We start from the raw sequence: 18139 nt of genomic DNA, 5'->3' as shown, positions 1-18139 counted from the left end.
TGTTTACAGAATTCAGTTTGATCTCTGTGTTTGTTTCATTAAAGCAAATATAACCAGTAAATGGGAGGAAGAGTGCAAGAGGAGGTGGAGCTGAAGAGCCCTCATGCATTAGAGAAACACACTAAAATCTCATGAATTTGAAAAAAATATTTTCTCATAACCAAAGAAGGAGGCAATCACACTTGGCCAACATAACACATTTGCTAGACATGTATGTACTCTGCTTAGTGCAGCACAATATTGAATTTGTATAAACTGGAATGCTCATAGACAAAGACCTTGTATGGGAGTCTTGAAATATTCCTCAAGGACATTTTCTAGAAATACCTTCCCTTTAGTGAAATCTGTTCCATTCCAATGGCACCAAACTATTTTCTTGAAAATCAGTTTGTTCCTCATCTGAACAACCACTATTATCTTCACCCGTATCCCTCTGGCCTCTCATTCTCTCCCTGATTTCTCTTTTCTTGTTGTTCTCATCTTAACTCCAGATCTGATCCACGCCCATTGAAGTCCATTAAAATATTCCTAATTACTTCAATGAGAGTTAAACTCTGAGGCTCTATTTCTTCAGTTACTCATGTGATTAAGTCTCTGCAGTAGTGAGGCCATAGTTTGTAAACTCTCCAGAGCAAGGAGACTGTTTTGTAGAGTTCCAGGTGCTGTGTAGGTAATTTTAATAAAAATAATTAGTGTAATCTCTCTGGCAGGGATTCTTCATCAGCCTCTCAAGAAAGGGGTAAACTCCATGAAAAAAGGAGTGAAAAAAGGCCCTATACAATTGAATAGAGAAGGATAGTTCTCCTACAGGTGAACTTTGTTTGTTTTGTGTCATCATATAGAATTTATAGAATTTTTTTTGTATTTACTATATAATCATTTGGGATGGTTCACAAACCCTATGGAAGGGATGTCATTCTCTATTAAATTCTGTGGGCTTAACTGTGAGCCCTGCTCCCTAGCCATGCAAAGCTGGGGTGTAAGGATCCCCCACAACATGAGAGCATACATGGGGAAGGAAAGCAGCTACTGCCAGACTGCTGAACCCCTTTCCTTGCATGTAGGTGACTATAGGCAATAGTCTAATGTGACAACTCCAAAGGGATGGTTCAGATTATTTCCTCCTTGCCACAAGCAAGGAAATATTAGATTGCAACTCAGTCACAATCTTGTTCATGCCCAGTTTCTAAAGCAAAGGAGCTATGCACTAGGCCTGGATTGTAAACCAGGAGCAAAGAGTATAGAGTAATTTCTGTCGGGCCCTATTATATTTCTGTAGAACCCTAGTAGTTTAATCTCTATAAAAATAATATAGGACTTCTCCTTGAAGGAACAAAAGCAAGGATATCTCTGCAGCCATCCCTTCAGTTTTGTGGCAGAATTTTAACAGAGGTCTCCTAGAAGGTTCCAAGAACCCCTTCCAGCACATCCCTTAGCAAAAAGTCCTGTAGAATTTAATAGGGCTAACAAAAGATTCCTATGGAAACTAATGGTCTGAACCAATGCCTGTTAAAGTCAGTGGGAATCTTTCCATTGACTTCTATGGGCTTTGGATCAGGGCCTAAGCAGGGCTCTATAGATAATATTCTAAAAATTATGGTATCTAGAAGACAGCAGGATTCCTGCTATAGAATCCTATAGGATGGCTTAAATTCTCTACAAAATGTTTTCACCTGCTATTAAATCCTATATTAAATTGGTATCACTATCCATTATGACTTTTTTTTAAATGTAAAAGGTTGATGGAACAGGGGCTAGTGAGACAAGTCGTTTTAACTGAAACATAGTGAAATAAATGCCCATTTTCCTCCTTTCCTTATCCAAGTGTTCTCCAAATGGAAGAGTTCGATACACTATTTCTTATTTGCATAGGAGGGAGTCCTTCTGTGTTAATGCTGCATCTGTAGGCAGCAATATATTACTAACTGCCTCTTTAGAAAATAGCTCTTTTCCAAAAATAGCTAACCAATGTACAAGTTCTTGTATTTTAAGTAGTTTTAAGATCAATTCATTGAAATAAATGTAATGTGGATCATTTAAAATAATCTCAGGGCAATGCAGGGTAACATTAGCATACAGTTTGAGCTAATGGGAAAAATGTCTACAGAATTTTCTGTGGTTCATTCATATTATTTTTTCTTTCCTGGAATTTTAAGAGGAATCACTTGCAAATATTTTTCATTTTCTTTCAGCTGCAGCCCAAATAGATCTAATTTGTTCATACCTAATGCAGTATCTGTTGGCAGACACAGCTTGACTTGAGTCTGGAGGATTATTGACTGCTATAAACCACTTTTGTTCATGGAACCATGTGTTGGAAGGGCATAGTTAATCTCTTTCCCAAATTCCCCTAGTAGAAGGTGGGAAGAAAAATCTCTTTAGTGATCCTGGTGAGAATTTTGTCTTTTTAATCCTCTCCTTAACAAGATATCATTTTTAAGTAGCAAGTTTTAACTTTTTCAAAGTACCTTCATGATGCTGTATGTGTGTTTTGATTTGAAATACTCTAACTGCAGGTATTGTTGTTGCGTTTAATTTTACAGCTCTCAAAAGTGTGCAGAACAGTTTAACAAAACAAAACCAAAGAAAAAGAAATGGGTGAAGTCCCTGTCCTGAAAATCATAGGTTCTATTAATAGGCATGACATAATAGGCTAAAAAACAAGAGTGGGGGTTGAGGTGAGGAAGGACATGGGTTTCAGAAATAAGATTCTGCTGATATTCAGTTTAGCTGTGGAGATTTTTATTTTTTTTAGAAATTTTTGTTTATTTTGTGGTCAAGGTAGAAGAGTTGAGCCATAAGCAGAGATCTGAGGCCTTGATTCAGGGAGGCACTTAAACTTGTGCTTCTCACTTAAACATTTAAGCACATGCTTAAGTGCTTTCCTCAATAGGGATGCTATCCTGGATAATGACAAAGTTGTGACTTGCCAGACCCAAACTGGAAGGGCATTCTGGGTGAAACTCATCCACTTCAAACGGCCAGTACAAGGACGATGCAACACTTAAGCCCCTTTTTTGAGGGCATAAGTAGTGACATGGGCTATGTGCTGGCTTTCTGAAAAAGAGTGAATTTCACCCTTCATGCACAGAAGTTTTGGGAAGAGTCATGAAGTGATTGTGCAAGAAGAGCAGATATATGCGGGATTGAGGATAAAATCATTGATAGAGTTCAGTATTTTATTACACCTCCAAACTGAGGGACAGATACCCCAACAAACCAGTGTGTGCACATACATCTGGGGCAGGGATTATCAAAATTCTCTAACCATGCAGTCAGCCTGGCATATGTAGGGCATGCATTTTTTAGCTTGAGATTCCATTTCTGGCTCTAGCTGATCATTTTTTCAGAACACTCTGCCTCCCAGAAAGTATCGTGACTGCTTGCCCTCAAACAGCCTGATGCTGATGTTATCCAAAGAAGCAAGCAAAATGACATTTAATGCACTAGTCATAATTAATGAGTAATGTACCTCCCCAAATTAAATACTTTGTGAACCAATTGTAGGGAGTCTAAAATTATAAATATCTCCCAAAAGTCAAGTTCTTACCAAAAAAAAAAAAAATCTTACTATGTCCACTGAAACTGATGCTGTGTATAAGCAAAACTAGTGCTTGGGAGCTAAAAAAGAGCTGGATTGTAAGTGTGAGGTTTGGGGACAGTTGGGATTGTGGGAATGCTTAGGATAGTTTGGGGGGTGACCATAAAGACTTAACGCTGTGGTTGGTGCTGTGCAACCAATGCCATGAAAGTGCCCAGCATTCTTTTCCCAGGCCTGTTCTCTTCTTCCTAAAGAGTGTAGAGGAGGCAATGTGTTTGGCTCATGTGGAGGACTGAGGTTCTCTTTTAGTCCTGCAGTGATCCTTCTGGCTATGGAAAACCGGCACTAATGAACTCTAAGGGAGTGGAGTCCAGTCCAGCCCTTCTACAAGTACTTGCTCCTCTCAAACTGTGACATGGGCCTAGGTGGCAGAGTTTGGATCTGGGTCTGAAGTTTTCCAAAGTTTGAGAATATTTGGATCAAGGGTTTTGCTCTACTCAAATTCTTGGACAATGTCAGAAAATCATGACACTCTTAATCTGCATGTTGAGCTCTTGTGTATATTCTAAATATTAAAACCATTGAAGCAAATTCATCCCTGGTGTAACTCTAATGACTCTACTGGAATTACAAAAATGTTGAATTTGGCCCCACTGTGTCTAAGGAGGGATAGCAGTCATTGCTCAATGTCAGTCTTGCTTGGCCATCTTTGAGCAACAATGTTCAGAGCCCAAGCCTGGACCAGGACTTGGGATTGTTCCCAATGCAATAGCGGGACAGGGAGAGGGAGCCACTGTCCTGTGAACAGTGCCGTCATTCAGATTAGAAGACATTAAATTGTGGTCTCTTCTGCTATTTGATATGTGTCAAGGTAGACGCTAAAGAGCTCATAGGATAAAGATTAGGGAGATACTCCTGGTGTCCTCTCTTGATAAAACAGGTTTTAATATTCGTTGCTGCATGTGAGTTATTGCTGTGTGCCCAGCAGCTGAGGCCTTTGTCCATACAGCTGTAGACTTGCCAGTATTGAATTCATTGTTTTGTAAAGCACTTCAGAGGATATCCTTCAAATAAAAGGTGTAATGTGAATCTGCATCTTGTTTTACTGTATCCTGTTTGTAGGAGCGGAGAGATTTACATGTCCAACAGTTATTGAGCATGACTCCACCTTGGATATTTCCCCTCTTCTTGCCTAAATAATAGTTTAAGCCCCTTACTGCTACCTTGATAAAATGATTTCTAAAGTGTCACAAAAATATAGGCTGCTGTAATAGAAATGCAAATAGTTAACCTACCAGCGGATATAAATTACCCTACAGCATAGCCTGCTGCAGGTTAAGGGTGGGGGTGAAGGTTATTTGTTTGGGTTTTGTTTTTTTTTAGATTTTAGAGCGAATGTAGTGCTGTAAAAACATACCAGTGTGATAGATCTGGAGCCTGATGTCTCGCCTGTATTTATAGAACAACTACCCTGTGGACAGTGAATCTTCTCCCATTCTGATCCGCCAACGTTCCTTTATAACGATCCACTTCTAGGCATGAGGACAACTTCTTTCCATTGGGTCATTCACTCCTTGTTTGATGTCTCTGATAAATCTGCTAGTTACTCTCATATTTATAGTGTTTTTTGTGATGTGCCCACCTCTCTACTAGGAAGTGGACTGAGAATTACCCATTTTTTCACACAGATTACTTGAACCTCAAAAAATCCATTTCTAGGAAGTTGCACTACAAACTCTGAAGCAGTTTGTAATGAATCTGGCTTCAAGTGAGCCTGCCCTTCCCCTGTCTTGAATTCCAGTGACATAAAATACCTGCTTGGCCACGGCTCTGAAAGTTAATAAAGTTTCAGTGGTAAACTATGGGAGGCCTGAGAATTTCAAACTGAAGTTATTGCACCAGTAACTCAGAAAAGCAATTCCTAAAACTCTTGACACATTTATCCGGAGGGTTAGCAGTAGCCCAGAAATGGAAATCATTGTTGAAGGCCACTGTGTACTTGGAATTAAAATCCATCAGTCTTTTGAAATGGTGAGGAATGTTTTTCATGACATACAGATGTTCCTGCATTTTTCAGAGTAAATTATGTCCAAAGCTGGTTCATCCTGCTTGTAGAGAAATTAGTTATCTTTTAGAGATTAAAGGGACACCGGTGAGATGGCTTTAGTCTCCATATTTTTTTTAAAAAGGGATGGGTGGGAAAAGAGGTGGTTTAAAAAACTGCATATGAATAAAAATGCTTCCATTATTTGATTTGATTTTCTTTAATTTCAGTGAACACAGGATTCATTTTGCAGGCAATAGTAGGAGGAAGGATAAGATGTATATAGCTTTTATTGATTTAAAAGCTGCCTTTGACTCTTTTGATTGTCACTCCTTTGGCTGTGCCTGAAAAGCTATTGGTGTACCTGGAAAGCTCCTCAATCTTCTTGTAGAAATGCATTGCCAAAGTGAGAGCTGTGACTGCTTAGATTGTAGAATGTCCAATTGGTTTGAGCACAGCAGTAGCATCTGTCCAATGTGCGTGGCTGCCCCCAAATGATCTGTTCAACCCCATTATTGACCAAACGATGGAAGCCATCACTAGCTACATACCCGGGTGGTACTGCATGACTTCTGCATAATAGACCTGGAATATGAGAATGACATGGCTATATTTGCATCCTCATGAACTAATCTGATCAATGCCCTGAATTTATATGTGGAAGAAGCAAGTAAGCTTGGTCTTCAAGTCAACTGGTCTTCTACAATAAACTGATGAAGGTGGCTGATGGACCTCTATCCTACCCGTCGTAATTGATGGACAAGAAGTTGAATTAATCAATTCATTTGAACATCTTGGCTCTGTTGACACCAAGGAGGGAAGTTGCCTTGCTGACATGAAACATCAAATCAGCAAGGCTATGGGTGTTATGCACACTTTTGGGAGCCTGTGTAGTGTCAACACCACATATCAGCTCAGACTAAGATGTGTATCTATCAAGCAGCAGTGGCTTTTGTCCTTTTGTATGGCTCTGGGCCACCATAGGGATGCAAATGCACCAGCTGGGCACTTTCAAAATGAAGCAGCAATGATGTATTGAAGGCATATGGTGGTTTCATCACATTATAAACGAGGAGGTCAGGCATCAGACCAACCAGTCTCCAGCGTCTCCCAAAGTGATGGTGTTGGCTCAGGTAGTTTGGCCATCTGCTCCATATGTCGGAGTCCATACAAATTCTCTAGCTTTATGTTTGATCCAACAAAAGCTGGATGGAGAAAACTTGCACACAGCCTTGCTGGACGGATGTCATGGCTTCCAACTTTGCCCCCCTCAGCCTTAATATAGAGCAGGACGCAATCCTGGCAGGAGACTGGGCTCTCTGGAAATGGGTGATCCGAAGTGTGTACTCTACATTCCAGAAGCAGGAGAATAAATGAAGATTAATTTGATGTAAATGTCATCTTATAGTAGAAGCCTCAAAACAAAACTATTGGGCTGGAGCATGATAACCAGAAAGTGAAACTGATCATAAACAAGAAATATAAGTGACCAGTCTAGTGTCACTATTCATGCTGCGACGAGCAAAAAAGGACTTAAATGGCATTAATGCTTAAAAATAGATTTTTCTTATTTAAAAAAAAATCAGAGTTCAGTAATCTAAAGTGGTGTTAGTAAAAAGGGAAAAGAATTTAAGATGTTCTAGCAGACCCAGCACCTCCTGAGAACTTTGCAGTTGTCGTTGTGCAGCTTTCCATGGCCATCTGGAACCTTATAGTGACAATGGGGGATAGAACTCATATCTTCTTGCTCCAAAAGCACTGGCTATAACTATTGGAATTAAAGGCAAATTTATTTTAGTTATTAACAATGTAGGACCTGTGATACACAGTTAATCCATTAATCTGATTCTACACAACATGGGGCAGTGCTGCACACATGCATTATTATGAGTTCATTAAAATAAAGACTGTATCAGAGAGAGAGAGAGAGAGATGGTTTTATTTCCTTTTAGGGATACTGTCAAGCTGGTAATGTCTCTTGAAAAGTACATCAGCATTTGGGCAAGTTCTTATCTGGTTGCAGAATGCATGTAAATTGCGTTGTTTCTTTTCTCAAAAACATCTGCTCTGATTCTCTTTTTACTAAAGATAGATAAATTCCTGTGTCCAGCCCACTTGACAACACCATAATAACAAACCAACATGCAATGGAGCAATTCGGGATCTTGATAAGGAAACTTCTCTGTTTCAAGAGGCAGTTAGAAAAGAGCAACTGCTTCTAAACTTTCTTGCCACTGACCCCATTAAGTTAATCTGAAATAGTTATAATGTTCCTCAAAAATGCCTAATATTGCTGTTTCAAAGTGATCTAAAGAAGCACAATATTTTAAAAAAACAAAAACAATTGCAGCTGCAGTGTATTGGGAATTTTCTAACAGGCTTTATGGGACACCTGTTCTGATTGTCTCCAGATGACCAATTACAATAAGCTTAAAAGAAAATCTTATATGCTTTTATCCATTTTTTGTTTTGGTATCCTGGAATAATCTGTGAAAGGAGATTTAAGGAACCAGGGAAACTGGATGGCTTAGAGGCCTAAACAGCAGGGCTACAAAGTTTCTCATCTGTATTAATGGTCTGAATATGGCCAAATGGGTAGTGACCAAAAGTTACCATCATCGAGGGCACTGAACAGACTCACATGAAATGAGTTGGTGGGTCCAATCTAGCTCCTAGAGTATGGATATTCATGTCACAAAACATCCTTTGCAACTGGTATTAATTGGTGTCTTTATTGGCAACCTCTACACCAGGGGTGGGCAAACTACAGGCTGCATCCGGCCTGCCAGTCATTTTAATCCAGCCCTTGAGCTCCCACTGGGGAGCAGGATCTGGGGCTTGCCCGACTCCGGTGCTCCTGCCAGGGAGCAGGGTCAGGGGCCGATCTGCAAGGCTCCCGGAAGGAGTGGCATGTCTCCCCTATGGCTCCTACGCGTAGGGGCAGCCGGGGGCTCTACTCCGCACGCTGCCCCTGCCCCGAGCGCCGCCTCCGCAGCTCCCATTGGCTGTGGTTCTCAGCCTGTGGACAGGGCAGCATGCAGAAGAGCTGCCTGGCTGCACCTTCGTGTAGGAGCCGGAACGAGGACATGCTGCTGCTGCTGGGAGTCACTTGAGTTAAGCACCACCCAGAGCTTGCACCCTGACCCCCCTCCCACCCTCCAAACCCCTCAGTCCCAGCCTGAAGCACCCTCCCGCACCCAAAACCCCTCATCCCCAGCTCAACCCAGAGGCCGCACCCCTGCTGCTGCTGCCCCATCCCAGAGCCCCCTCCCACACCCTGAACTCCTCATTCTGGCCCCACCTCAGAGCCTTCACCCCCAGCCAGAACCCTCCCGCACCCCAACCCCAATTTCGTGAGCATTCATCGTCGTCCATACAATTTCCATACCCAGATGTGGCCCTCGGTCCAAAACGTTTGCCCACCCCTGCTCTACACAGTGACCAAGGGTGTTTATACCTGTCCTGTAGACATACAATGTCAGGACCAAATATGGGGTCATGTGCTAAGATGCTGAAAGTTACATGTTAAGTAAGTGCCACGGTATCTAAGTAAGTGTAACTTTGATGCTGAGTGGCTGGGAAAGTGGGGTGCAGGAGCAAAAACAACAAGTAGAAGGGTGAGAGGTATGCATGTAAGGGGTTGGTCTTTAATTTTCTTCCAGCCTTTCAGTGAATACATTATGCCAAGATAGACTCAGACTCCACTGTTCCCACTTACACTTGCTTAGCAACATGTAACTTACATTGTCTTACACATAGACTATTTGACCCATAGTCTCCAGGGCCATAGTCTAGTTAAAAGAACAAACTAAGGGAACAGTACAGACAGGGAAATGGGCCATTTTAATTTTAAAACTCATACACATTTGGAGTTCCAACCAGCCACACAGAAGCAAAATGCATTACATCAAACAGATATAAAGTCTGGGAAATACAGCTATTCAGCAAGCCCCTGAGAATAACTTATTGCCTGAATCTGTATAACAGACTTTGTTGGTGGAAGGCAGGAAGAAGTGGTATTTAGAGAAGGCGTGCATGTGTGTGACAGATTTCACAGCTCACTTTGCAAAGGAAGTTGGGCTCCTTTTAAACAGCCGCAAGACATCTGCAAGTGATGTCAGAGCTGCGAAGTGTGGCAGATGAGAGAGAGAGAGAACCCATCATTAGCAGATGATGTTCATATGTCATGACATCTCCGCTTTGTGGAAATTTTTTTCTTAGAGGTTTATTTTTGCAGTTGAAGGAAGCAAAGGCCAGTGGTGGGGCATCATAGGGGGACAGTATGATAAGGCATGGGTGGACCTGCTATGTTTGGACATGTGCTTCTTGTAAAATAGCCTCCTTTCTTACCACTCTTGTCCTGTGTTGTTTCCTTTTGCTTTGTGACGAGATCAGATGGGTGCTTCTGCAGAAGAGAGTTGGACACCTTAAGAAACCTTTTCGAATCTCTCTGGAATATGTTGCTAGTGGGAACAGGAGCGTAGCAGCCATGGACTCCTTTGCAATGAGGAACTGCAGTGCAGGTAATGTAGAGTATTCCATTCTTTCTAACTCATGTCTTGTTACCTTTTTAGGCAAAAAAGTTTTTGTCAGTAATACAAATCTTCTTCATATAGTAGAAAGTTCTATTGCAGCTAACTAAGTCACCCCTAAGCGTTCAGTGCAGTACAAGATATTTTAGTTTTCTGGAAAGTTTAATGATAGCACTTCCATTAAATACGTATCATTAATTCAAGCCCTTCACTTCAGTGTTTCACCCCAGAGGTGGCCACATTTCAATTTAGCTGTATGTATGCGGTTTGTGAGTCATGTTGGAATCCTCAGGCATTCTATGTAAATGAGGAGTATTATTAGTGGTAGTACTTAGCCTATTGGTCTTTGTGGATTTTATTAAAATATGTCTAGAAAATAAGTATTAGGAAAATTGGTGAAAGTTGATTTAAACATCTTCCTTTTTCAAACTCTCCAGGACAGAGAAATCTATTTATGACTGTACATAATTTTTGTTATTATTTGTATGGCCATGCCCAAAAGCGCAGTTATAATTAGAGCCTTGTTGTGTTAGCGCTGTACAAATACATAGTAAACTGCTATCAGTTCCAGGCAGAGCGAACCTGTGGTGCTGAACATGCAAGGTACATCCGGGCGGAATGGTCCTGCTGTGCTGCTGAATGTGTAGTACTGTATAGACTCTATATCCCAATGAAGATAATGGAGAACCGCAGCACAGCTGGTTCAAGTAGAGGACTGTGCTCAGCAGTGTCAAGGTTAAAAAGAATGTATTTTTAGGCACCGAAGAAAAAATAAGAGGGGGATGATGCTCATTCAAACACCTAGGTGCTTCAATAATTAGTTTCAACAAGAAAAGCTACCCCATGATTTCATGACACGAAGGTAAACTGTGGTGAAGTCCTTAACACAATTAATATTAACAACAAGGGGGGAGAAACACAAGCCAAAATAGGGAAAGAACAAGTTAAAGAATATTTAGATATGGTAGATGTATTGAAGTAGGTAGGGCTTGATGAAATTCATCCTAGGGTACTTTAGGAACTAGCTAAAGCAATCTTGGACCCATTAGTGGTCATCTTTTGAGAACTCCTAGATGACGGGTGAGACTGGAGAAGGGCAAACATAGTACCTATCTTTAAAAAAGGGAAATTATGGTGACCAGCTGTCTAACTTCAATACCTGGAAAGATACTGGAACAAATTATTAAATAATCTGTTTGTAAGCAGCAAGAGGGTAATAGGGTTGTTAGTAATAGCCAACATGGATTTGTCAAGTATAAATCATGGCAAACCAACCTAATTTTCCCCTTTGACAGGTTTACTAGCCTAGTGGATGGGGGCAGCTGTAAATGTGATATATCTTGATTTTAATAATGCTTTAGACACAGTCCCCCCTGACATTCCCATAAGCAAACTAGAGAAATATGGTTTAGATTAAATTACTGTAAGATTGGTGCAAAACTGGTTGAAAGATTGTGCTCCAAGAAGAAAAGGAGTACTTGTGGCACCTTAGAGACTAACAAATTTATTTGAGCATAAGCTTTCGTGCGTGAGCTGTAGGTCACAAAAGCTTATGCTCAAATAAATTTGTTAGTCTCTAAGGTACCACAAATACTCCTTTTCTTTTTGCGAATACAGACTAACATGGCTGCTACTCTGAAACCTGTGCTCCAAGAGTCATTATCAGTAGTTCACTGTCAAACTGGGAGCATGCATCTAGTGAAGTCCTGCAAGGATCAGTCCTGGGTCTGATACTGTTCAATGTGTTTATTAATGACTTCAATAATAGAGTGGAGAATATACTTCTAAAATTTATGAATGATGCCAAGCTGGGAGGAGTTGAAAGCACTTTGGAGGTCATGTTTAGAATTCAAAATGAGCTTGGTCTGAAATAAACAAGATGAAATTCAACAAAGACAAGTGCAAAGTATTACATTTAAGAAGGAAAAATCAAATGCAAAACTACAAAATTGGGAATAACTGGCTAGGCAGTAGTACTGCAGAAAAGGATCTGGGGGTTATAATGGATCACAAATTGAATATCAGTCAACAATGTGATGCAGCTACAAAAAATGCTAATATAATTCTGGGGGATTGTGACCTCCCCAGGATACAAACTGGACTTTTGAACAGTGGTGCCCTCTTAATTCTCCAGACTAAGGTGTCTCTCACACTGCTTTGCTAGTGAAAAGCAGCCTCTCCAGGCTTTGCTCCCATACAGCCGTCAGCATGTAAAGGCACACCCAAAGTTACATGAATGCTTTCTCAGCCAATCATGAACAGATACATGGCAACACATGCATATCCCTCAGCCCCAGCCTTGCAAGCCAGAAATGTGCTGCTTACACTGCTCAAGACCCCCTTGGACAGTGTAAGCTCATAAGTCTATCATTTTATCAAAGAAAATGAATATGCACCAGCCCTTTTTAAACTGAGCAGAGGTTCCCCCAATCACTTCAATCAAAACACACTGGTTTAGATGAAAGAATAAAGCAAGTTTATTAACTGAAGCAAGCTAGCTAGATTTTAAGTGAGGATAAGTGGTACAGCCATAAAAGGTCAGAACTGGTTACAAAAGAAATAGTCTTATTCCTAAACCTTTACCAAGCTAAGAAAAATTTTAAGTGAATAGCTTTTTTCACCACTTTGAATGTTGCAAGCAGTTCTTGGTTATTAGTACACAGGCTGGATTCGCTTCCCTGCCTGGAACCAATCTCCCCAGTTCAAAGTCTTTCACCCATTCTTGTTGCATTAGAGATGGCGGGGGGGGGGGAGGGAGGAGGAGAGAGAGAGGTGGCCAGAGGCCTTTGTTCCCCCTTTTTGTATCCTGACACTTTTTACTGGAAAAGTCCTTGCTGGGTTATGTGGTCAGGCAGTTCCATAGCATGCGTGACCTGCCGGCTGTCCTTCAGGTGAACTGTACATTTCTTGTTTACAACTCTCCTGCTGATGAATGACAAGTTAAGCAGTCAATGGTCTCTTAGCACCTGGCTGGGTGATGGCCACCCCTTTGTTGTCTCTGAAGAGCTAGACTGTGGGTGTTCCCCAGAATTACAACCTGCTCCAGTTACAAACATATAGCAAAATCTAATATCATAGAATCATAGAATATAAGGGTTGGAAGGGACCCCAGAAGGTCATCTAGTCCAACCCCCTGCTCGAAGCAGGACCAATTCCCAGTTAAATCATCCCAGCCAGGGCTTTGTCAAGCCTGACCTTAAAAACCTCTAAGGAAGGAGATTCTACCACCTCCCTAGGTAACGCATTCCAGTGTTTCACCACCCTCTTAGTGAAAAAGTTTTTCCTAATATCCAATCTAAACCTCCCCCACTGCAGCTTGAGACCATTACTCCTCGTTCTGTCATCTGATACCATTGAGAACAGTCTAGAGCCATCCTCTTTGGAACCCCCTTTCAGGTAGTTGAAAGCAGCTATCAAATCCCCCCTCATTCTTCTCTTCTGCAGGCTAAACAATCCCAGCTCCCTCAGCCTCTCCTCATAACTCATGTGTTCCAGACCCCTAATCATTTTTGTTGCCCTTCGCTGGACTCTCTCCAATTTATCCACATCCTTCTTGAAGTGTGGGGCCCAAAACTGGACACAGTACTCCAGATGAGGCCTCACCAATGTCGAATAGAGGGGAACGATCACGTCCCTCGATCTGCTCGCTATGCCCCTACTTATACATCCCAAAATGCCATTGGCCTTCTTGGCAACAAGGGCACACTGCTGACTCATATCCAGCTTCTCGTCCACTGTCACCCCTAGGTCCTTTTCCGCAGAACTGCTGCCTAGCCATTCGGTCCCTAGTCTGTAGCTGTGCATTGGGTTCTTCCGTCCTAAGTGCAGGACCCTGCACTTATCCTTATTGAACCTCATCAGATTTCTTTTGGCCCAATCCTCCAATTTGTCTAGGTCCTTCTGTATCCTATCCCTCCCCTTTAGCGTATCTACCACTCCTCCCAGTTTAGTATCATCCGCAAATTTGCTGAGAGTGCAATCCACACCATCCTCCAGATCATTTATGAAGATATTGAACAAAACCGGCCCCAGGACCGACCCTTGGGGCACTCCACTTGATACCGGCTGCCAACTAGACATGGAGCCATTGATAACTACCCGTTGAGCCCGACAATCTAGCCAGCTTTCTACCCACCTTGTAGTGCATTCATCCAGCCCATACTTCCATACAACATATACAATGTTGATACACACATTTTAACAGGAAAATGATGCTCAATTGATACTCAGAAGGCATATTTTGTACAAGGTTTATCATAATTTTGTAAAAGTGGTGACCAGAGTAATGTAGACTGTCACAGGTATATTAACGGGCGTGACGTATGCAAGACATGGGAGGTAATTGTTCCACTGTACTCAGCATTGGTGAGGCCTCAGCCATAATACTGTGTCCAGTTCTGGGCACCATCCTTTTGGAAAGATGTAGATGAACTGGAGAGATTCTACAGGAGAGCAACAAAAATGATAAAAGGTTTACAAAACCTGTCCTATGAGGAAGGGCATATTTAGTTGTGAGAAAAGAAGTCTGAGGGGGGACCTGATAAGTCTTCAAATATAGTAAGGGCTGTTAAACAGAGGACAGTGATCAACTGTTCTTCATGTCTACTGACAGTAGGACAAGAAGTAATGGGCTTAATCTGCAGCAAGGGAGATTTAGGTTAGCTACTAGGGAAAACTTTCTAATTATAAAGATAGTTGAGCACTGGAATAGGCTTCCAAGAGAGGTTGTGGAATCCCCATCACTGGGTTTTTGAACAGCCCACATAACATGTTGCTGCCCACAATTGTAAATAGGTTGAGAACCACTGGGTTAGACAAACCCCTATCAGGGATGGTCTAGGAGGTTTACTTGATCTGGCCTCAGCATTGGGGGCTGGACTTGATGACCTCTCAAAGTCCCTTCTAGTCCTATCTGTCTATGATTCTATGATAACCTGCTGGTACTGATTCAGATTATATTTTCACAAGCTGTCCTTTTCTGGAGCTAACAGTCCATGCAACAACTGCAAAGTAGCCTTAGCTTAGCCCTAATCAGGCAATAGAAGGCATTGTGACCCTCTGAATTATTAATATCAGTGGCAGTGGACATACAGTATTACCCAAAGGAAACATTTTCAATTGCTTTGATGGGGGATTGATACCTTTCTTAAGGTGACTGATTTCTACCATTGGGGCTATCAATATATATTGTGAGCCAGAAGGGGAATGAATCTGCAATTATATGCATGGATTTTGAATGGCTGACTACAACCCTACTCATTAAACATACACTGTGTACTGTATACAATCCACCAGGAATAAGACCACTTGTTCTTTTTCATTTGCTTGTAATTAAGTCTTTCATAGGCAGCTTAACATTTGCTACCATATCCTCTTACTAGAGAGAAAACAGCAATGAACAGTAGAGGGTGATGACGTTGGGGCAAGGGGGAAATGGGAAAAGCAATAAGAAAGGATGAACCTAAATATAATCTTTCTGCAGCTGTTTGGATCCTATCAGTAGCTTAGGTGCTTAGATGCCTCAATGACCAGTGTAGTGTGCTTTATAGATAGAAGTGTTTCGAAAATAACATTCTGAGAAAAACTATTAACAAGCAATTGTCCAATGACTTAAATGAGTCTCTTTTTCCCTAAAGAATAATTTTTTTAATTGCATATATTTAAACATAAAGAAACAAAAACCATTTTTAAGAAACAGTACTGAGGAAGATAAAGATCTGGATCTGAATTAGACTTAAGGTGAGGTTTGACTCAAGGTAGGGGTTTGGGTTTAATGGTAGAGAGATCTCTCAACAATTTGATCCACAAAATAAGTGATATTTTGAGAGAGATGCTTCTCCTGAGAAGTTTCTGTCATTTTGAATGTCAAATCTCAACTCACGAGACTAACACAATGGGGTCCTGGTCTATGACTAGGACTCCAAGGTGCTCTGATAATATAAATAATAATTTCTCCAGTCTTGGACAAAAACATCACTAGACCTGAGATTTTGGTTGCACCTGAATTGGAAAATATCCCTTCCCATTTGAGAGCCAAATCTTCAGAACTGAAGCTGGATCTCTGAAATCTGAAGAGGTTTTGGATAGACCTGTCTGGCTCAGTCCCATCTCTGCAAATTGATGACATGGCAAGTACTTTTAAAAATAGCTTGTCTATCTCTTGTCCTAGGGATACTTTTGGTATGGAGAGCTGAAAATAAATCATAGAATCATAGAATATCAGGGTTGGAAGGGACCTCAGGAGGTCATCTAGTCCAACCCCCTGCTCAAAAGCAGGACCTATACCCAATTAAATCATCCCAGCCAGGGCTTTGTCAAGCCTGACCTTAAAAACTTCTAAGGAAGGAGATTCCACCACCTCCTAGGCAACGCATTCCAGTGTTTCACCACCCTCCTAGTGAAAAAATTTTCCTAATATCCAACCTAAACCTCCCCCCCTGCAACTTGAGACCATTACTCCTTGTCCTGTCCTCTTCCACCACTGAGAATAGTCTAGAACCATCCTCCCTGGAACTACCTCTCAGGTAGTTGAAAGCAGCTATCAAATACCCCCTCATTCTTCTCTTCTGCAGACTAAACAATCCTAGTTCCGTCAGCCTCTCCTCATAACTCATGTGTTCCAGACCCCTAATCATTTTTGTTGCCCTTCGCTGGACTCTCTCCAATTTATCCACATCCTTCTTGTAGTGTGGGGCCCAAAACTGGACACAGTACTCCAGATGAGGCCTCACCAATGTCAAATAGAGGGGGACGATCACGTCCCTCGATCTGCTCACTATGCCCCTACTTATACATCCCAAAATACCATTGGCCTTCTTGGCAACAAGGGCACACTGCTGGCTCATATCCAGCTTCTCGTCCACTGTCACCCCTAGGTCCTTTTCCGCAGAACTGCTGCCTAGCCATTCGGTCCCTAGTCTGTAGCTGTGCATTGGGTTCTTCCGTCCTAAGTGCAGGACCCTGCACTTATCCTTATTGAACCTCATCAGATTTCTTTTGGCCCAATCCTCCAATTTGTCTAGGTCCCTCTGTATCCTATCCCTGCCCTCCAGCATATCTACCACTCCTCCCAGTTTAGTATCATCCGCAAATTTGCTGAGAGTGCAATCCACACCATCCTCCAGGTCATTTATGAAGATATTGAACAAAACTGGCCCCAGGACCGACCCCTGGGGCACTCCACTTGACACCGGCTGCCAACTAGACATGGAGCCATTGATCACTACCCGCTGAGCCCGACAATCTAGCCAACTTTCTACCCACCTTATAGTGCATTCATCCAGCCCATACTTCCTTAACTTGCTGACAAGAATACTGTGGGAGACCGTGTCAAAAGCTTTGCTAAAGTCAAGATACAATACATCCACTGCTTTCCCTTCATCCACAGAACCAGTAATCTCATCATAGAAGGCGATTAGATTAGTCAGGCATGACCTTCCCTTGGTGAATCCATGCTGACCGTTCCTGATCACTTTCCTCTCATGTAAGTGCTTCAGGATTGATTCTTTGAGGACCTGCTCCATGATTTTTCCGGGGACTGAAGTGAGGCTTACTGGCCTGTAGTTCCCAGGATCCTCCTCCTTCCCTTTTTTAAAGATTGGCACTACATTAGCCTTTTTCCAGTCATCCGGGACTTCCCCCGTTCGCCACGAGTTTTCAAAGATAATGGCCAATGGCTCTGCAATCACAGCCGCCAGTTCCTTTAGCACTCTCGGATGCAATTCATCCGGCCCCATGGACTTGTGCACGTCCAGTTTTTCTAAATAGTCCCTAACCACCTCTTTCTCCACCGAGGGCTGGCCATCTATTCCCCATGTTGTGATGCCCAGCACAGCAGTCTGGGAGTTGACCTTGTTAGTGAAGACAGAGGCAAAAAAAGCATTGAGTACATTAGCTTTTTCCACATCCTCCGTCACTAGGTTGCCTCCCTCATTCATTAAGGGGCCCACACTTTCCTTGGCTTTCTTCTTGTTGCCAACATACCTGAAGAAACCCTTCTTGTTACTCTTAACATCTCTCGCT

The 18139-nt window shown here is 42.0% G+C and overlaps 1 protein-coding gene across 2 annotated transcripts in view; it reads left to right on the top strand.

Moving 5' to 3' along the window:
* Window positions 1–18139, top strand: part of ALK (ALK receptor tyrosine kinase) — a 547569-nt gene that overhangs the window by 343586 nt on the left and 185844 nt on the right. For both annotated transcript variants that reach the window (XM_075127046.1, XM_075127045.1), the window contains exon 5: window positions 9981–10108. In XM_075127046.1, coding sequence (XP_074983147.1) covers window positions 9981–10108 — 128 coding nt within the window. The remainder of the gene's footprint in view (window positions 1–9980; window positions 10109–18139) is intronic.

This window comes from Caretta caretta, chromosome 3 (assembly GCF_965140235.1).
Source record: "Caretta caretta isolate rCarCar2 chromosome 3, rCarCar1.hap1, whole genome shotgun sequence".
Lineage (NCBI taxonomy): Eukaryota > Metazoa > Chordata > Testudines > Cheloniidae > Caretta > Caretta caretta.
The sequence above is the reverse complement of the archived record's forward strand: the minus strand, read 5'-3'. Positions and strand labels throughout refer to the sequence as shown.